Source organism: Pinus tabuliformis, chromosome 3_2 (genome assembly GCF_031772625.1).
Source record: "Pinus tabuliformis cultivar Carrire ecotype Pingquan chromosome 3_2, CPIR1, whole genome shotgun sequence".
Taxonomy (NCBI): Eukaryota; Viridiplantae; Streptophyta; class Pinopsida; order Pinales; family Pinaceae; genus Pinus; species Pinus tabuliformis.
The window spans coordinates 804,764,969-804,787,216 of NC_142302.1; the positions used below are offsets into that span (position 1 = coordinate 804,764,969).

Below are 22,248 nucleotides of genomic sequence, written 5' to 3' on the forward strand. Positions count from 1 at the left end.
ATGAAAAAAATAGCATCAAGGAAGGAGGTAAATTCTATTCAAAACCCATGAATGAATTTAGAAGAATTGGTCCACCAGGAAGGCTCATCATATCCAAGTACAAAAACTTATTTCACGACCATTTATGTTGACGCAATAATTTTGGTGACAAGGAAATAGCTTGCAAACCTTATCTAAGAAGTGACTATAATGGAAATGGAAGGAAAGGATCTTATAAGACCCCAGTTAATAAATGTGCACGAAATAAATATACAAATTCTTATGGAGGTTATCACAATTAATTTTCTCCTTTCTTCGACTATGTTGAATGTTATAAATGTCATAATTATCGTAACAAAGGAAGTGAATGTAAAATTAGTCCAATAAGGCCTCTCAAACAAAACAAGCAAGAAGAATCCACAAAGATTTGGAAAAATAAGCAAGAAAGACAAGAAGAGTGTGGAGTTGTGATTTATGCTCAAAATCAAGGAAATCAATGGTATAATAATAGTGGTTTCTCAAAGAATATGTCTGGACATAAGAGAAATTTTCTATCTCCAAAGAATTACAAAGGAGGAAGTGTTACCTTTGGCAATAATACTCCAACAAGAATAATTGGAAAAGGGAAATGCAAAATCTCAAAATGTGTTATATGTTGATGGTATTAAGCATAATCTCTTAATTGTTAGAAAAATGTGATCTATGAATGAGATCCTGTTTCATTCAGATGGTTATGAAGGAAAAAATGTAGGGTGAAACTATTGTGAAGGTTATTATAACCTCAAGGAATGTATATATAATAAATGCAAGGGGAAAATCAATGAGATTTGATTATGGTACAAGAGAGAGGGTCATCTGAGTTTTGATAACTTTTTCAAGCTAAGTAGAAGGGATGTTTTATAAGATATGCCCCAAATTTCAAAACTATACAATAATTTTTCCAGGTCATGTCAAAATGGAAATAAATCACGAGTTCAATTGAAGGAAAAGGAGCTTTCAACACCAATATATTTATAACCTATTCATAGAGATATTTGTGGATCCATGAGAATTAAATCTCCAAGAAGTGAAACATATTTATGCTCTTAATTGATGATTATACTCTAATGGCATTGGTTGGTTTGCTAAAAAAAAAGTTTGAAGTTTTTGATAGCTTCAAAATCTCCAAATATTTTTTTGAAAATGAGACGGACTTGAAGTTTAAGTGTTTAGGATCATACAGAGGATCATAATTCATATCCAATGAATTTAATTACTTTTATGAGAAATGTGGGATTAAAATAAAATTTTCAATAGTTAGGAATCCTCAACATAATGGTGTGGCTAAAAAACCAAATGAGATTATTCACGAAAATGACCATAGCAATGCTTGATGAGTCAAAAGTGCCAAATAATTTTTAGGGAGAAGCAATTCAAATAGTAGTCAACATTATTAGTATGGCTCATCTTAGAGTAAACATAAAAAAAATTCCCTATGAGCTATGCCATGGAAGACCAACTTCTCTAAAACATTTCAAAGTCTTTGGAAGTAAATGTGTTGGACAGTTAGAATTGTCCTTATGGTTGGTGGCACTTGACATGTTGGCATTGATGTCAACTAGACTAGCATTGAGGTTATATGAAGCAAATGTTGGCATTCATGAGCATGTTGTTCACGGGAAGGGGTCGAGTAGCTTATGAAGTATTATGTAGAAAAGCAAGTATAACCTCGAACAAATATATCTTATTATGGTTGAAAAAGTTAAGCTCAAACAGTAAAAGTACATATTGTGTTTTTGCTTATTGCTTATGAAATTCAACCCTCGAAAAACACCAACCCTCGAGAAACATCCTATACTTGATAATAATTATGAAAAAAAAACCATATAAACGACTTATACTTTCGTGAAACAAATTCTTAGATTAAAAACAGTGTTTCCAACCATTCAAATAACCTCCATTAATTTAAACAATAACAATCATAAGGTCTTCACCGAAACTTTGAAATTGTAAACAACTTAGAATGTGTCTCTTCATAATCACTCACAACATCAAAGCCATTGCCCCAGTCGAGATTTCGTAATCGATAACAAAAAAAATAAAATCGTTCTAATCGTCGGTCTTCTCCATTTCGGGTTAGAAATTCGCCTATAAAATTTAACCGCCAAAAGCCATCTGAAAATTCCGAAGTTGCGAAAATTGTTATTTGCAAATTCTACATTGATATAAATTGATGATATTGTCATTTTAACAACGGCTCATTATAATTTCAACAATATTTAGCATCGTTAATATTTGCACTTCGCAATTTAAAAGTAAAATGTAATTTTTATATGATGTGTTATTTTTTAAATGAATGGAAGAATCTATGAGGTGTATATTAAGTTGTTGGAATGAGTTTAGTTTTTGTTAGGATTTATTTAAAATTTATAGTAGAGATTGGGGATGGAAGCAATTTAGGGGATTAAATTATTTCATATGGTGTCTAACTCTTCATACAATTTTATTGATAGCATTTTATTGTGGGTCTATCTTTCCTCTATCAAATAAACAAGTTAATTTTGAGGTAAACTCACTTTAATTAACAATTTTTTTTTTTATAAATATTATTAAATTTTCAAATCTATAACATTATCTTAAATAGTTAATCCATATTCTAAAAGTAACAATTAATATACAATATTGATTTCAGAAATACAATACATATTAAAGTAATCTTGAGGACAAAAATGAGCTTTAAAACAAAAAATATAGGTGTTCTCTAGTTATAATTTTAGAAGTTTTTGGCGGGAATTTAGGGATTTTTTTTTTTTTTTTTTATTAACAATTCCTCATTTTTGTTCTTTAAAACTAGTTTTGAGTCCATAAAACTCATGTGGCACTATGATTGTGGAGAGTTGACAACTCAAACTTGTGATTCCAACAAATCCCTATGAACAAGTTAAATTGGAAAATATGTAGGGAAAAACTCCATGATGATTCATAGATAAAAAACAGTAAAAATATATTAACAAAATCAACTTTAAAAGAACCAATAAATGATGTCATCCATAAGGGTAAATATTTTTAGTGAGAAATAGTAAAACTCATTATTTTCTATTGTATTTTTTGTTTATGATATTGTAAGTTCATTTAAATGTGAAGTGTAGATAGCTGTGCATAATTTCATGTCCAACAAGTCACAAGTTTGCATAATTTTGAGTAGACTTACATTAAAAAAATTAAAAGTTTACATAACTTTGAGTAGACTTACATTGAAAAAATTAAAAAACATGAAGAAAGATATCTTAAAACTAGTTTTTTATGTACTTCTGATTAATATAAATTTACTCAAAATTATGCACAATAAAAATATATTTTTTCATGTCTTTTCAATTTTTCCATTGTAAAATTTTTAAAAATAACAAAAATTAAATATAAAATTTAATTCTACATCCAATAAATTTAAATAAATTTATGAAAAAATAATTAAAATACAATTAAGTAACTGAATAAAAAATAAATTTATAAATCGTGTTTTACTATTATAACTCTTATTTTAATATTGCTCTCTATTAATCAGCCTATTTTTAACGAAGTAAGAGTGGTCCATTTTGCATTATATTAGATTATATTTAAGTGACTGCCAGCTGTTTCCCATATAGTTAAGTTTTTAGCTTTGTTACAGCCAGTCAAAACATTCATTTATTATATTCTATCTGTCTGGGCCTAAATCAGAGCAGTCCATTTTACATTAAATTAGATTACATTTAACTGGCTGCCAACTGTTTCCCATATAGTTTTGTTTTTAGCTTTGTTAGAGCCAGTTAAACCATTAATTTATTATTTATTATATTATATCTGTCTGGACCGTCCATTGACATTTCCTTAGTCCCCGTCTTTTGAAAGCACAAATACATTTCCTTAGTCGCCTAGTTTGGGAGTAACACGTTTGTGTTAAACCATGCGTCGTATAACGAGGTCACGATTCTGTGGGCGGACTGTGAATTTGGTTCCAAATTTTGTTCATGGAATTAGAGGGTTATGCTTGGTTTTTAATAGTAGAAATGAATTTAGTATTATCAAAATTTTCAAACTATATAATTTAGATTAGATTTTAGAAAAAACTTTTTACAATTATTTTTTTTTTGGATTTTTCAGTGTTAGAATGGTGTAAAAATTTGAGGTGAAATTTTGATTTGTATTATTTAAACTAGTTTTTTGAGTATATAAATTAACGGCTTTGAAAAAAGCATATATAAATTCACCCCTTTTAAAAAGGCTTAAGCCTTCTATTGCACAAAATTACCCATCAAACTTGTGATTTCAATAAATTTCTTCTTACCATAAAAACTTCCCAAAATTCACACCAAAAACAACTCCAAAATCTCACCCTGTCTAGACTACGCGCAACTCCAAAACTCTCCAAAACTCACCTGCCTGTTTAGACCACGCGCAAAGTTAATGGTTGATTTTATGGGAGATGCCCTAACAAAGTCAATGGTTGATCTTTAATCAGACGAGATTCCAGGTTCCTAGGGTTGATTGTATGGGAGATGCCATAATAAAAGTCAATGTTTGATTTTTAATCAGACGAGATTCCAGGTTCATAGGTTTCTTCTCTGATGGAGGCTGGCCATGAGACAGTCTGACCAGCAGATAACACATCCATAATCTCCATAAAATAGAATAGTTGTTAAGATATATACAGTCATTGTGTTTGAATCCATGCATTTTTAACTTGCTCAAGGCATGGCGGAAGTTAAGCATTTTCCTTTTCTAGCTATTTCAGCGGCCTGGATAATTTCAATGGCTGTAGCGATTGATAATCCCCAGTATGAGCATCCCGATCAGATAGGTTGCACCAACCAGCAAATTTATACCGATGTTAATGCTGCAGTGTTTGGGGAAAATAGGGATAGTGTTTTGGAATCTCTCTCCTCAAATATCTCCTCCTCAGATGGCTACGCTGCTTTAACAGAAGAGCAGCATGGAAAAACAGATATTGTCTCTGGTATTGCGGTGTGTCGCAAGTATTTAACTCCGGGCGAGTGCTCGAAATGCGTCACGGAAGCGTCGAAACTAATAAAAGCTCAGTGTCTCAATGACAGTGGTGGTCGGATTCATCTCGACGGTTGCTTCCTGCGGTACGAGAATTCGAGTAGTTTTGATTGGAAGGCTGTGGACTCTGGGGCGGCCCATTTCTGTGCCTCCACAAATGACAGCGATCCTCAGACGTTCGCTCAAAGAGCCGAAGCCTTATCTTCGCAACTGATATCGGACGCTGCTGCAAATAACAGCTATGCCGTTGGGCGCTCCAACGATGGCTCGTTATATGGTCTCACTCAGTGTTGGCCCTCCCTTACGACTAGTAGTTGCCAAACATGCTTGGCAGCAGCTCGGAATATTTTACTCGAATGTCTTCCGCAGCAGGAAGGTCGAGGTCTCGAGGCGGGTTGTTTTTTGCGCTACTCAACTTACGAATTTTTCTCCGATAACCAGACTTCCAGTACGAGATTTCTTAGATTGGATGCAACTTCTTGCTGTTTAATTAACATATGCAGTCTTTCTTGATTCAAGTAGATATAGATTAGTTGACATACATAAGTGGGTGATAATTTCTTGCAAAATCTTTTTACTCCTATGCCGCGATTTGGTTGATCACTTCCGGATAGAGGCTATGTGACACTGTTTGTCGATTTCTTTGTTTTCCTTTTGATAGCAGTGTCGACGAATCCGACGCCGTCATCGGGGAAATCGCCATCGAATAGAGTGTATATTTTGTTAGGAAGCATGGGGGGAACAGCTCTCATTACGGTGGTGTGCTGGGTACTGTTCTGTCGATATATCAGACATCGAAAGGGCTATAATCGAAGAGGTGATTATATTTTCCTTGCTGCAGTCTGGTGACCTCTTTTAACTTGGTTGTATTCAAATGTTATGAGAAAATTGCTGTCATGGTGCTTGGCGCAGATGAAAAAGCAATACCTAGGGGCAATTTCGAGCACGGCGCAGATGAAAATGTTCCCGTTCTTTATGACTATGAGGTTCTCAGACAATCCACTGGAAACTTCCATAGAAACAACATTCTTGGTAAAGGAGGATTCGGTGAAGTTTACAAGGTATAATTTTGAATGTGGATTTCATTAACAGTTTGTCTAAATATATGCGTGTCTGCACACCAGTTATAATGAGTTTGGTGAGCAGGGAACACTTCCTGATGGAACGGATGTTGCTGTCAAGAAACTGAATGGAAGGCAGGATACTACTCAAGGCGCGGAGGAATTTCTGAGAGAAGTTAAGTTCCTGACCAGCGTCCGTCACCGCAATCTTGTTCGTCTACGCGGATGTTGCACGCGTGGGAGCGAACGCTTGCTGGTTTACGAATTTATGTCAAATAACGGTCTTCACAAACATTTGTTTGGTATGAATTTATCATTAATGCTGTTAATTTCAGCTTACATGTTTTTAGTTTCCAAAATCGTGTATACCAGTATTCAATTGAATTGAATCATTGGCTAGGTTGCTTCTTCCATCAAAGTTGTTGATCTCAGCATTGGAGCTTTTAATTTCTGATATCATGTTTACCCCCTTTTACTGGTATTGAGAGTTTCGAATATTATTGCTGGAGGTACGCAGGACAGATAAGAAATAGTCTAAATTGGGAGAACCGCTTAGAAATTATATTGGGCACAGCTCGAGGTCTCTCATATCTGCACGAGGATTCGAACGAGCGCATTATACATAGAGATATCAAATGCGCAAATATACTTTTGGATGACAGATTTCATCCTAAAATAGGAGATTTTGGAATTGCCAAATTCTTTCCAGAAGGTGAAACCCATGTGTCTACCAGAATCGCAGGAACAATGTAAATTGTACAATTCATTCAGTAATTTTTCTCAAAATGGATATGCTTTAAGGCATAGAATGATAACATTAATTTATTTTTTCCACGAATTTGATATGAGGCAGAGGCTACACTGCACCTGAGTATGCCTTTTATGGGCAATTGACGGAAAAGGCTGACGTTTACAGTTATGGGGTGGTGGTTCTCGAGATCATGAGTGGGAGAAAGTCCGTGGATGTAACACTGCCAGACGCTATGCAGATTCTTTTGAAATGGGTTCGTTTCTGTTTTAATAAATTTGGTATCGGATGACTTTTTATAATTCTAACAAGACGCTAATTTTAATTGAAAAATGAACTTGATCAATATTTGCAGGCTTGGAATAAATATCAACAGGGTAAGGCTTTAGACATTGTTGATCCAAAATTAGAGGGGCAATACCCGAGAGAACGGGCGTTAAGGGTGATCACGATTGCACTTCTTTGCACTCAAGGTTCTTCAGGGCAGCGGCCAGCCATGTCGCAGGTTGTCTCTTTGTTAACCACCGATATAGAGATTCGATTTCAGCCTACACAACCAACTTTTGTAGATGCTATTCCAGCGATGTTGGGAATTTATGATAATTCCATAACAGACAGACAAAAAAATGCTCTGTTTTAACACTCTGTTTTAGCACAGAAAACTGAAAATTGTTTGCTGGACACTGTGTTTCAGCAACGTAGTGTGGTGTTGCAGCAACGCTGAAACTGGTGTTTCAACAATAGAAATTACATTACAGAAAACAAAATACTCTGTCTCCTCTGAAAAATCAACACGCTGTTTGCTGTGTAATGGCTGATTCAAGAAAGCACTAGAGCTGCGGCTGTTTAATCGCAGATTCATCAATGCAGAGGTATGGCAGTTGATTCAACAGTCCAGGGGTATGGCAAAGTACTGGCCCTGCAGTTGAAAATAATATTTCGACAAGCCAGACCTGCGAGTTCGTTAACCACAGCCAATTCTGAAAGCTCAAGTTCTGTTGCTGCATTTCATCAATCTTCTGGATCAACTTCTGTTGCTGCATCTCATCAATCTTCTGGATCTTTTTCGGTGTCTATATTTCGTGGTTAGTCAAGCAGTTGCCGTGTTTTATTTCATTGTTTGTTTTTCTGTTTTTACGGTAGTACACTCATGTTTCAGCGACCATAGATATAATTTATATCTGGAGAAATAGTGCTATGCCACATGTTTGAATATATAGTATATGATGTCTGGCTAAGCTATCATAGTATATGATGTCCGGCTAAGCTATCGCACCTGTTACATTGACATTATAGTATATGCAGAGATAGGCATTACCGTCGTGCATACCAGAAGAACATAGATCCCATTTCATGGATAAAATAAAGCACATTTTTATTGTAATAATTAGTAAAAATAATGTTTCATTTTGGTTTTATTATAATAATTTTTAAAAACAATGTTTCATTATGGTTAGTGTATTTTATGTCAAAACTACTCCTTTCATTTCAGTGTAAAGTAAATTACAATTTTATGATAATAATTAACAAAAATAATGCTGATAAAAATAAAGTTGATTAATAGATTTTACAGGTGTATCTTATATTAAAATTAATCATATAATTTATTATATATAATTAATAATTTAATTGTAATACTTAATCATATCAAAATCCTAAAACATCATTAATATAATTAACAATTTGTCCAAATTTTAAAACATTATTAATATAATTAATAATTTATAAGCGGTGCATTATATAAAGAAAATTAGGGATTACATTTATTTGAGCTCTTACATTCTATTGGGTGCGAAGAAGCTCATATTTATAATTCCTCATCAATGGGCAATTAAATAGTTCAGTTTTCTTGTAAGCAATTCTCATTGGTATGCTTTCACTATGCTGTTATTAGTGTTGTTTTATTTCATTGGTGGTGGATATGCTTTGTTGTACTCAAAGTTAGTATTTTGTTGTTTTTTTATGTACGGTATTAAATAAAGGCTATTGCTTAATTCCATTTGGAAAGATATTGAAGGTCAGTGTATGATTGTTATAACTTCGATTGTGTTATAATCTAAGATTAATAGACATTGTAGAATTCTCTATTATAATTGGGGGGTATGGTGATAATATAGTAGTCATTTTATAGTTTTTTAGATGGAACTTTTGTAAACTATCTCTTTAGTTCCATCCAAGTTCTTAGTATTGATTTTTGTCATTCAAATTACCATATCATGGGTGGTCTCAAAGACACACTTGAGTGTTAACTTCATATTTGAAGTGGTATATGACAGTTTTTGAGAAGTGCTAAAATAATTTAGGGAGTTGGTTTATGAAACTACTACATAAGCCCAAATCACATCACTGCAAGGAAAATAAGCTTTTTTGAAGGCACTTTTCAATGTTATTTATCTAACAAAGTTTTTTAGCAAAGGTAAGCAACTTAGGGTTTTAATAAAGATTTTAATTGTGGTTCTCCTAAAATAATTAGACACACCAATGTGTATTAATAATGTATGCTTTGGTATGCATATAACTAGATAAATGTATTTATACTCAAAATTTGAAAAACACATTATTTTCGAACAGTTATCTCTTGATGTTCCCTACACATACTCTAACTACACTAAGATGTTTATATAAACACACTTTCATATGAATACGTACAAGGTGCACTATGAAAGGCTTCATTAAAAAAATTACCAAAGTGTGCTTGAATTTAGAAAATAAAAGAGAGCTACTTATTTAAAAAAAAAATGGTTTCATGATATGCATTATACTTTTAATTACCCCTTTGAGATTCAAAACACATAAATATAATAGTAATTTAAAATAGTTACCAAACCATGCTTATGTTTTATAAAACAAACTATTTTTTAAAACTTACTACACACAATCCTAAAAATTGCTTGGTGTGCTTATATACATATACACGAATGCATATTGATACAAACAAAACTATGGTAGAATTATATAGACATACCACCAAACCACTTTCATTTTCTTTTAAATGTACTCTATGACACCCAAAAATTATAATTGAGCCTATGCAATGCGGTGCCAACTACCATCTTGTTAAGATTAAATTAAAAAATAATTATGAAACTATTTTACCATTTTTACCATTGCTTCAAAATAGTTAGATTCCACCAAAAATCTTCATTCACACTAAATTTGATTTCATTTATGAATTTTCCACAACCCTAGATTTAGTTTATGAATTCCATAACAACCATTCCTCTACAATGGAGATCAAGCTAGGTAATTATTTTGTACAGACCAATTTACATTTTCATGGTTTTACTTTTTCATTTTAGCATGAAATTTTAATTTAATGAATGGTATTAATAGGCCTATAGTGTTTGCATGCACCATTATCTAGTGCAGTTATAAGACGCGCCACTAGTTGTGCTTATTAGCATACTAAGCACACTCAGCACACATATTTATTACAGTAAAGGATGTTATCAGACATTATTCTTTGCCATCAAGCAAGCAAAATGTACTTTGACTTAATCACCTTTCTACTTAGTTTAGTCTATTCGTTTTCATTATTTCCTGATCTCCGCTGGCTACAAGAAAATAGGAAGAACCAATATGAAAGGGTCAATTCCTTCTCTTTGAATACGAATCAAATCAAGGGTACGATTCCTACAATTCTAACTGTGGGGTGTCATTATTCTTGTTGTTGGGGTAATTCATCAACTTGATATGCGAGATAACCTGGTGTTCCTGGGTTGGGTCGTTGTCTCAGGAATGAAATTGACTATACTCGTATGCGCCTCACCCCAAGCAGGTAATATTGAGCCAAAAGCAACACTGAGTCGTAAGAGACTTTGGGTGCAAAAAATAGTACGTCACACCTTTAAAAAGGGCCTCAACACCCCTATGTCTTGTCCTTGAATCACTAAGGCACTCAGTCGATGTGTGGCCTAATTAAAAGGGATCTCTCCTATTAGCTCATGTGAATTGGGCTATTTGCTCTTTGGTCAAACAGAGCTTTGTGCCTTAACCGATTCGAGGTGTGTGTCCATAAGTGTATAAATGCGTCTTGTCCGTGTCTTGTTCGTGGGGTTGCTAGCACTTCAAAGGATGAATTGGCTCTCATTCCATTAAAATTAGATGTCCCTTTAGCCGGTCTCTCTCCTCCAGTGCTCACGGCTGTGTCCTCATGAGCCCGCGTGTTGAGAGGGGTTGGATGGAGTGGAGGAGTGACAGTGCGTTGTCTTCCTGTGAGCCTTCATCCTTGGGTATGGCAGCGGTATGAGGGCTCAATCAGCCCAACGTTGGTCAGTAAAACTGACAGCTGGTGTGCCCTTAGTGTTTGGTGGTCCTGTGTGTCTGCTATAACTATGAAAATGATTAGTCCTTAGTCTGGAGTGTTGTAGGGCAAGTTTCGTCAAATCCTAAGCCTACCCTACGCTCACATGTTCATTACAGTAGTATTAGATATTTATGCAATACATGTATCAATATATTTTGTAATGTTAATGAAATGCATGAAAATTCATTTTTTTTAGTGCATACGATTCAATTAGTGGTGGCTCAACGCACCATATATGGTGGGGTTAAATCGTGTTGGTATTTTTAGATTTCATGTTGTTTTTTCCTTCCATTTATGATGTGTTTATATGGGATTATATTAATTTTCTTTTGATGTTGCTAATTATATTATGCATACTAACGTTGATGTCAAAACAAATGGGTTGCCATGTGCATTAGTGCTTGCATAAAAGTGATATGGACACATTTTGTTGTTCCATTTTTTTTGAATTTATTGTATGCATTAATGTGTTGAAGAATCAAGTTATTAAAAAATGATATCATGTATCATAAACAAACCACACCAAGGGCCAAGTTCTGTAGGTTTTAACCCCGTATAGAAATTACCTTCATACAAATTCTAAAACACAGAAAATAAAAAATGCGAGGGCATAACACATAAAACACATATACATAGAGATTTTCCCCTAGATCCCAAAACCGGGACTACCAGCTTGATTTTTCATTATGTTCCTTTCAATGTTATAATACATATTTATACATGCCGAAGCATCCAATACCATGGATCAAAAACCATCACATTCAAAAAACATGTACGAAAATCATTCTCAAAACCATAGGTGGGTCCGCCCAACCTAACATAAGGTCCAAAACCAAAATTTTATGGGCGCTACACCGGACCCCATAATGTGGGGCTACGAGTACACCTCAAACCCCCTTGTGACCCCCCCTCCACCGCACTACACAATTGGTGCAACGAAGGGGAGCTTCGCCCCCCCTCTAACCCCTTGATTAACTACGTGGGATAGTCGTGGAAAGAATATAACACAACCAAACATTCTCCCACTTGTTGTTTTCTTTCCATAGGGGGCCACAAGAGAGCTTAGTCATTTTTCCAGCTATGAAATGCCCATTGTCTCTCTACACCAAGAGAACTTCTGAGAGCTCACAAATTTTGTCAATGCATCTGCAGTATTCTTCAAAATGTCCACCTTTACTAGCAACACCTTTTTGTCTTCTATCATATCCCTCACAAAGTGATATTGAACATCAATGTGCTTTGTCTTTGAATGATATGCAGGGATCTTTGCCAAGAAAATTGCACTTTGGATATCACAGTCTATCCTTATAGCTTCCTGTACTAACCCCATACTTGAACACAATCTCTGCAAGCAAACTGCTTCCTTGCTTGCATGAGTGGCTTCTACGTATTCTGCCTCTGTAGTTGATAGTGCCACTAGAGATTGTTTCTTACTCATCCAACTGACTGCACCTCTAAATAGGTTAAACACATACCCACTTGCAGATCTTCTCTGATCCAGATCTCCAGCCCAGTCTACATCAACAAAGCCATGAATATCCAACACACTATCCAATCTTGGTCTTCCTTGGTAGCACAAACCATAATCACTAGTGCCACGCAAATACTTGAAAACCCACTTCATTGCTGTCCAATGCTCCTTCCCTGGTTTTGGCATAAACCTGCTCAATATTCCCATTGCATGTGCAATGTCTAGTCTAGTACAGACCATTGCATACATCAGGCTACTGACCGCACTTGCATATGGAACATGGGACATGTCCTCTTCCTCCTCTTGTGTCTTGGGACACTGTTCAGCAAATAACCTCACACTTACAGGAATAGGAACCTTCAACAGTTTACTATCCTGCATATTAAACCTCTACAATATTGTCTCGAAATACTTCCTCTAGTTTAACCAGAGCTTCCTATTTGCCCGATCTCTTTTAATTTCCATGCCCAAAATATAGTTTGCAGCACCAAGATCTTTCATGTCGAATTTGGAGGACCATTGGGTCTTCAAATCTTGGATAATTTCTTTGTCATTTCCAACTAGCAACATATCATCCATGTACAAGACCAAATAAATAACACGGTCACCAATTAATTTAAAATACACACAATGATCTGCTTTGCTTCTCGTGAAGCCAAGTCCCCATATAAATGTATCAAATTTCTGATACCACATCCTTGGTGGCTGTTTTAACCCATACAAAGACTTCCTTAACTTGCATACCAGTTATTTCTTACCCTTCACCACAAAGCCTTTAGGTTTCTTCATGTAGATCTCCTCTTGTAGATCCTCGTGAAGAAATGTTGTCTTCACATCCATCTGTTCTACCTCAAAATCAAAAGCAACAGCAACATATAAAAGTAATCTAATAGAAGTTACCATGGCAACAGGGGAAAAAATATCACCAAAATCAATTCCCGACACTTGGGAATAACCTTTTGTTACCAACCAAGCTTTGTATTTCTCCACTTTTCCTTCTGCATTTGTCCTCTTTTTGAACACCCATTTGCTGCCAATGGGTTTCCTTGTAGCGGGTAACTCCACCAGATCCCAAGCCTCATTTTTGTGTATAGATGCCATTTCATCAACCACGACCTCTTTCCAGAGTTTTCCATCCTCAGAATCCACTGCTTCCTTCACAGTTATGGGATCATCATCAGTAATAGACAAACCAAAATTTGAACAAAAAGTAGATGGACTATACCTTTCTGGCTGCCTTCTTTCTCGAACTGATCTTCTCACACCCTGAGTTTGTGGCTCTTCATCTTCTGATTCCTCCTTTGCTGTAGAGTCTGATTCTTCCTTCTTAACCTCAAACTCTATCTTCTCAGGTTCCTTTGGTTGAAATTCATGTTTAATAACATCTTTCACCTCTCTGAACACCATATCTCGGCTGTACACAACCTTCCTTGTTACTGGGTTCCAAAGCTTATAACCCTTTAAACGATCCTTATACCCAATAAAGATGCACTTTCAGATTTACTATCCAACTTGATTTGTTTCTCCTTTGGAACATGTACATATGCATCACACCTAGCTACCCTTAGATGTGAAAGAGAGGGTTTCTTACCAATCCATACCTCTCGTGGAGTCTTATCCTCCAACGCTGATGAAGGTGACCTGTTGACCAGGTAACATGCAATATCCACCACCTCTGCCTAGAATTCATGTCCTAACCTGACACCATTGAGCATGCTTTTGCCCTTTCCATCAATGTCTTGTTCATTCTTTTTGCAACTCCATTTTTCTGAGGTGTATATGGAGTAGTCTTTTGTCATGCTATACCACACTTCTTACAGAATTCTTCGAATTCCTTGCTACAAAACTCTCTACCATTATCTATCCTTAGCACCTTTATCTTCTTCTCTGTCTGATTTTCCACGAGAGCCTTAAATTCTTTAAACCTGTCAAAGGCTTTAGATTTCTTCTTGAGGAAATATATCCATGTATTCCTTGAGAAGTCATCTATAAATGATACATAGTACATAGACTTACCCAGTGATGGAAACTTCATAGGTCCAAACACATCACTGTACACAAGCTCTAATATCTGTTTCGCCCTCTTACTACCAGAGGGGAAACTCACCCGATTCTGCTTCCCATATACACAATTTTCACAGAAATTAAAATCCAAAGAGCTATCACTCATACCTTCTACCATACCTTTACCATGAAGTATTTGAAGGCCCTTCTCTCCAATATGTCCAAGCCTTTGATGCCACAACATGGTCTTCTTTCCAGAGACCACTAGATTTTCTGCTCCACTTTCAGGAACCACAGAAATGTTGCACCCATCAATAACAGTGCTACCTTGCAGCTTGTACAGAGTTCCAATTCGAACTCCCCACATCAATACTAGTGCTCCCCGAACCATTTTGCAGGTATCCTTCTCGAACACTGTTTTTACACCTGCATCATCCAACTTGCTTACAGAAATCAGATTTTTTGCTAGTGCAGGAATATGCAGAACACCCGGAAGTGTTCTAACCCTTCCACCTTCCACCTTGCAACTTCAACTTTATTTTTCCATGACCAATGATTCTAGCCTTCCTATCATCCCCCAAGAAGACATCACCACCATCATATTTCTCATACTCGCAGAACCACTCTCTATGGGGAGTGAAGTGAAAGGATGCACCTAAGTCAATCAACCATGCCTCATGATCTACATGTGTACTTGAAGAAGCAAATTACACATCCCCACCTTCATCTGAGGTGGTTTTCACCTTTGTAGAAGGAGCATCGTCAAATCCCTTTCCTTTATCAGAAGCTTTAGATTCGCAGTCCCTTTTGTAGTGCCCTTCCTTTCCACATTTCCAGCACACCACCTTTATAGGTTTTCCTGGAGATTTAGATCTCCCACTCGATGGCTTATTTTTGTTTTTGTTATGGGACCGTCCTCGTACAGACAAGGCATCACCATTTTGGCTCTCCATATTTTTCCATCTCATGTCCTTCGTCATCAAGGATGAGACTATTTCATCAATCTGCAAGGTAGTTGCATTGCTACCTATTGCAATAACTAGACTATCCCACGAATCTAGTAGAGAACACAACAAATTGATGCACTTATCTTGATTTGAAATTTTACTATCAATAGATGCTAACTGACTTACCATAGCATTAAATGCGTTCAGATGCTCTGTCACTGAGTCTCCATCTTTCATCCTCAGGTTATATAGCTTTTTCTGTAGGAACAATTTATTCACCAGAGACTTAGATTGGTACAAAGTCCCTAACTTGTCCCACAAAGCCTTTGTTGTAGCTTCCCCTGATACATTCAGCAATACTGAATCTAAGACACACAATCGTATTGTGCTCTTTGCCTTCCGATCAAACTTCTTCCATTCTTCATCAGACACTCCCATTAGTTTAGTACCTGAATCTACCGCGATCCGCTGATCTTTATCCACCAACAGATCCTCCATCTTGATTTTCCACAACTCAAAACTTTGACCATTAAATTTCTCGATCTCTATCTTTCCATTGTTCGCCATCTTCTTTCACCACTAGAATTGACCTCGTAGATTTCCCACTGAACAGGGTCTACCATAGGCCCGAGCAAAACCCCTCAGTAACAAAGCCATCCCCTTGAAGCCAAAACTACTCTGATACCAAATGTAGGTTTTAATCCCGTACAGAAATTACCTGCATACGAACTCTAAAACACAGAATATAAGAAATGTGAGAGCATAACACATAAAACACATATACACAGAGATTTTCCCTTGGATCCCAAAACCGGGACTACCAGCTTGATTTTTCATTATGTTCCTTTCAGTGTTATAATACATATTTATACATGCCGAAGCATCCAATACCATGGACTAAAAACCATTGCGTCCAAAAAACATGTGCGAAAATCATGCACAAAACCGTTCATGGGTCCGCTCAACTTAACATAGGGTCCAAAACCAAAATTTTCCAGGGCGCTGCCCCCGACCCCATAAAGTGGGGTTACGGGTACACCTCAAACCCCCTTGTGCCCCCCCTACCCGCTGCTACATAATCAGTGCAATGAAGGGGGGGATAACCCCCCGATTAACTACGTGGGCTAGTCGTGGAAAGAATATAACACAACCCAACAAGTTCCTTATTTTCAATGTGTCATGATGTTGTCTAGAAAGCAAAATTTGACAATCTTGTTTTGTCTAATTATAATTGCACCACCGAGAGTACATCTTGCGATAACATCGATGGTGATGCATCATAGAACACATTCCCATCATAGATTGCATGTTTAGTCAACACATTCATCTTAAGACTTTTTACCAAATTTATAATTTAATATTGAACAAATATTATTAATAATAATTACTATAGATTATACCTTTTTATATCTATTAAAGGTTTCTAAATTAATCAAGGATGGCTACAAAAGTAGAAAGTCAATACATATCAATTTGTACATGTTTGAGAGGCTTGAGAGAGGGAGTATATTATGTTTCTTCAGATTATTACTATTTCAATTAAAATATTGGTTTCCTTGTCGTCAAAGGGAGGGGGAGACTACTTATATCCAAGATAAAGTTTGGAAAATGAAGATTGTTGAAAATATTGTTTTTGGACATGTGGTGCCGCATTTGTATACCCTATCATTAAAGGAATTTTAACTTCAATTACATAGATAAAATGGCACCATATGGCATATGGTTGTAAATTCTATTCCTTGACCTTTCCAACGTTATACGGTACTCCATTTAATTTGATAGGAATTAGGAGATATGAAATATTTGTCAAGATCACCCAAGTAAAAGCAAGTTGACGTGAACATTTTCACAAAGTATATGAGCTCATTTGCATGCAATTCAAGAAACAATAGATCCAAGGTTGCAACAGAAGCTAAGGGATAATTTTTGGGGTCATTCTTGGAGTTTAAACGTGGAAGAAAAAATGTGATTTATTTGGTGAACATATCATCTGGGAATTTTTCACTATAAACTTTCTTTTGGGATGTTTCAAAATGTGAAGCTCAAAGAATATAGCTTGAAGATATTCATGTACCTTTGTTTCAAGGTTTAGACCATTCTTTGATATAATTTCATGGATATGGTTTAAGGATGTTAGGCTTGTTGAATGCTCCTAAAATCTTCTTCAAATATCTTATCTTATTATTTTGACTATAACTTTTGTTATGGGATGTTTCAGACTACAAAACATGGATAACATATATATAAGATTAAATGTAATTGTGGGTCAAATTATAGACCTTGATACACTATAATTTAGAAGATATTCTCTTAGCAATTTAGGCTTCTTGAATGCTCTTGAAATTTTCTTCAAACATGTTAGCTTCGTATTTTTTCTATATGTCTCTTTCTATGATGTTCCAAAATATGAAAATTGGAGGAGATAGAGGAGAGATATCATGTTACTTATGGTTCAAATTTCAAACTCTATTTTGCTACAATTTCGAAGATAATATTTAAAGAAGTTAATTTTATTGAATGCTTATGAAACATGCTTCAAACATGTTAGCTTGTCATTTTTGCCATAAATTTGTTTGTAATAAGTTTTGGACTATGAAATTTGGATGAGATAGAGAAGCGAAACCTAGGTACATGTGGTAGGAATTTCAGAGACATATCTGAAAAATTGGATATATGGCATGTTGTGAAAATTTATTCTTGGGAATATTCCAAAAGAAACAAGTTTTGGGAGAAGTAGAATTGGTGAAGGATGAAGTATTTGGTGGAGTTGATCAAGAAAGATGCAACCAGTAGAGATAATGAAGAAGGAAAGTAGACTAACTGAATTAGGTTGGTTCCTATGAATATTTAAAAAATTAAGGATTGGTGCTTACAAAGAAGTAGAGGGGATTGGTGTCTCCTATAGGTAGGTTCCTACAAATAAATAGAGGGGATTGGTGTCTCATATAGATTCGTGCCTATAAAATAGTAGATGGGAATGGTGTCTCGTGTAGGTTGGTACTTGCAAAGAAACAAAGGTGATTGGTATCTCATGTAGCTTGGTGCCTACAAAGAAGCATATGACATTCATGTCTCAGGTAGGTTTGTGCCTACAAAGTGGTAGAGGGGATTGGTGTCTCCTGTAGGTTGGTACCTACAAAGTATCAGAGGGGATTGTTGTCTGTAAGACATTTCATATAAAAAAAATTGTGGTTTTTTCACATAAGGGTTTTAATGTATATCTTGTGTTACTTATTCAATTTATGAGATTGATGCCATCAAATAATTGTCATTATAAAGATTCACCCCCCCCCCCATCCTTATAATTGTGATTCCAACAATGGAATTAGAAGAAGTTCCTTTAAAGGAAGTCTAACCACTCGAATGTAAATCTTAGAGTAATAAATGACTAGCAAGGATAATAGAGGCCCTTCCTTTGATGGAACAAATTAAACCTTTTGGAAGATGAGGATGAGAGCATGTAACACCCCCTCCTAGGTCTACCCAAAGTAACCATGTTAACAGGGATAAAGATGACACGAGAGGCTACTATTATGAAATTCAAACTCCTATGTAACCTTAAGGAAGTGGAACCGACGGAGCATCACACACTGTTAGGCCCCTAGACTAGTAGTGTATCCCCTTATTGTTATTAGTGCAACCCCATTATTGTAATTTTATGCCCATGTAGTCCCCATATTTTTATTAGTGTGCCCCATAGAAGCCCCTATTGTTATTCTTGTGCCCTTAGAATATTATTGTTATGTTGGCTCTGATTATATTGTGACCCCTTAGACTCCTATATATAGAAAGGAGGTCTTTTCATTTGTATCATCCAAGAATTGTTTATTTGTGTAATGTAAAGGAGGTTTTATCCCTCGAAGAGGATTATTTTGAAGTCATTGTTCTCTCTTTTCTTCTATTTTGTGATTTGGTTGAATAACATTTGGTATCAGAGCTTGGATTCTAGGGTTTTGTTGCTCCAAACATGTCATCGTGGAATTTTCACTATAATTTTGTTTCTACGACGTTTTAGAAGCAGAAATTAAAACCCATTTGAGCTAAAATCATGGTGAACCTTGAGTCTGAATTTCAGATCTTGTATCCCTGTATGTTTGGATATATGATCTAATGAAGTTAGGGTTTTTGCAAGCTCCCGAATTACATCCCAAACAAGTGACCTTGGGAAAATCATCATAACTTTCTCTCTGAGGATCAGATTGAAATTTCATAATAAGCTACAGAAGGATGACCAACTGTAGTGTTCATTTTATCGTTTTCAGGTCCGAAGGTCAAAACAGTGACACGTGGCAGATCATACAAATCTGCTCTATGGAAGTAGTCTATAATTAGGCCATCGTGGGAGATTTGGCAGAAATATTCCTTGAAGAATCCAGTATTGATCAGACTGGTGGGTTTGGAAAGAGGAATTAGAGGGCTACCATGGGAAGAAATTTCAGACATTGGAGATCTAAAATTATAGAGATACAACAGATTCAATATAGAGCTCCTACAAAGCGCAAAAAAGTGTGTAGTTTTTCTTTTTTAATTTGCATAAGTTTGGTTTGAAAAATTAGTTTAAAGTGATTCAAAGGGCATAGTGATGCATAATTATCATTAATTAATTCCCCGAAGAAAGAAAATGGAAACCACTAGTAAGCAACCTGAAATCTCTACCATGACTCATGAAGAAGAGGAAGAAATGCAACATGATATATCAGAATTACGAGACCAAGTGCAAGAAATGTCACTCTCAAAAAGAGTAACAAAAGCTAAGATGGATGGTTTAAAGAAAGGCATGGAAGCTAATATGGAAGCTAAGATGGATGGTTTAGAAGCGAAATTGAAAGAAAAAATTGAAGATTTGAAGAAAGACATGGAATGTTTGAAAGGAGGTTTTGAAAAGTTGTTACATGAAATGCTTCCTAATGGTGAAAAGGTAGTAGTGGAAACTCATGATGATAACAAAAGTAACGTTAATGACAATTTCATAGCATCTAACATTGGATTGAAGAGTCACCATGTTCCAAAGATCGATATGAGGAATTTTGATGGAAAAAAGGATCTTGTAACATGGATACTACAGATGGAGCAATATTTCGATCTCCATAATGTGCAAAACACATAAAAGGTATGCATTGTAACTTTATATTTCGAAGCCAATCAGTTTGTATGGTATTGATGGATTTTCTCTCATAAATAAATTATCACTTGGTCAATTTCTATGTAGGAAATGATAGCACATTATGATGATACAAAAAGAAACAACTTCTTTAACTAATTGATAAATCTCAAACAAAAGGGTACGATGGTGGATCACATTGAGGAATTCCAAAAATTGAATATAAGGGTAAAAGATATTCCAGAGGAACACAATATTGATGTGTTCATAGGGACTTCAAAAGGATAAGATCCAACATGAGGTTTTCCTTTGGGAACCTGATTCATTGGAAAAGGCATTTAGGTTAGCAAGAAAAGTTTAAAGCAAAATTATGGCAGAAAGGAAGCCTACCACTAATAACTATAAAGATGTAAGTGTTGTTGCCCCTAACCTTCCACAACCTACAAGGTTGACACCACAACAATTGGAAGAAATAAGAGCAAAATGGCTTTGTTACCATTGTGATAGTAATTACACTAAAGGTCACAAGTGTGCTGAGAAGAAATTATTTTACATAGATTGTGAAGAGGAGGAAGAAGAGGAACAAGAAACATCACAAGAAGAGGATATACACCAGGAACCAAACCTAGAGAAAGAAGAAATGAACTCGACCATATCTTATAATGCATTGGCAGGAATCACCACTCCTCAAACCCTCAAGATAGAAGGACATATCAAGAAGAAAAAGGTAATAGTGTTGATTTATTAGGGTAGTATCGATAATTTTATTCATTGTAAGATAGCCAAGGAATTGAATTACTTCCTATATCCAGCACAAGAGTGTCAAGTGATGGTTGCAAATGGAGGAACCATAAATTCCTCTGGAAAGTGCCATAATATAAATCTATCCATGGGAGAATATGTACTGAATATTTCAATGCTTTCCATTCCAATGGGTGGTGTTGATGTTGTACTAGGAGTCCAATGGCTACAATATTTGGGTATGATAGATTTTAATTTTCAAGAACTTTATTGAATTTTTTTTGGGAAGGAAAGGAAGTTGAATTAAGGGGTATCGCAGGGAACCCAAGAAAGATAATAAGTTCTAAAAATACGAAAAAACTTCTAAAGAAAGAACAATAGGGCATGATTGCACAATTATGTGCACTAGAGGTTCCCACATCGAAATCATCTATTTCTCCACATCTCCAAAAAATTTTGGACAATCATTCCAAGATATTTGAGACTCCCAAAGGCCTCCCACCTATTCATGATTATGATCATGCTGTTCATTTGATTCCAGGAATTTTTCCTCCAAACATCAGGCCTTACAGATATCCATATGCCCAAAACAGTGAAATTGAACGTATGGTTGCAGAAATGCTAGAGGTTGGTATAATTCAACTTAGTCAAATTTATTTCTCTGCTCTAGCAGTATTGGTGCACAAGAATGATGGATCATGTTGCATGTTTCTAGATTATTGAGAGCTCAACAAACTCGCTGTTAAAGATAAATTTCCTATTCCTTTCATTGAGGAATTATTGGATGAATTGCATGGAGCAATTTACTTCAACAAGTTAGATCTTCGTTCAGGATATCATCAAATCACAATGAAGACTGAAGACATTCTGA

At 35.5% G+C, this 22,248-nt stretch overlaps 1 protein-coding gene across 1 annotated transcript; it reads left to right on the forward strand.

Annotated features, from left to right (window-relative positions):
• The first annotated feature begins 4,689 nt into the window (after window positions 1–4,689).
• LOC149183040 (cysteine-rich receptor-like protein kinase 2) lies at window positions 4,690–7,562 on the forward strand. Its single transcript, XM_089414795.1, has 7 exons — window positions 4,690–5,446; window positions 5,663–5,766; window positions 5,883–6,059; window positions 6,145–6,361; window positions 6,577–6,808; window positions 6,913–7,063; window positions 7,163–7,562. The coding sequence occupies exons 1-7, from the start codon at window positions 4,690–4,692 to the stop codon at window positions 7,445–7,447; spliced, it is 1,923 nt and encodes a 640-aa protein (XP_089270921.1). The 3' UTR covers window positions 7,448–7,562.
• Window positions 7,563–22,248: the final 14,686 nt, after the last annotated feature.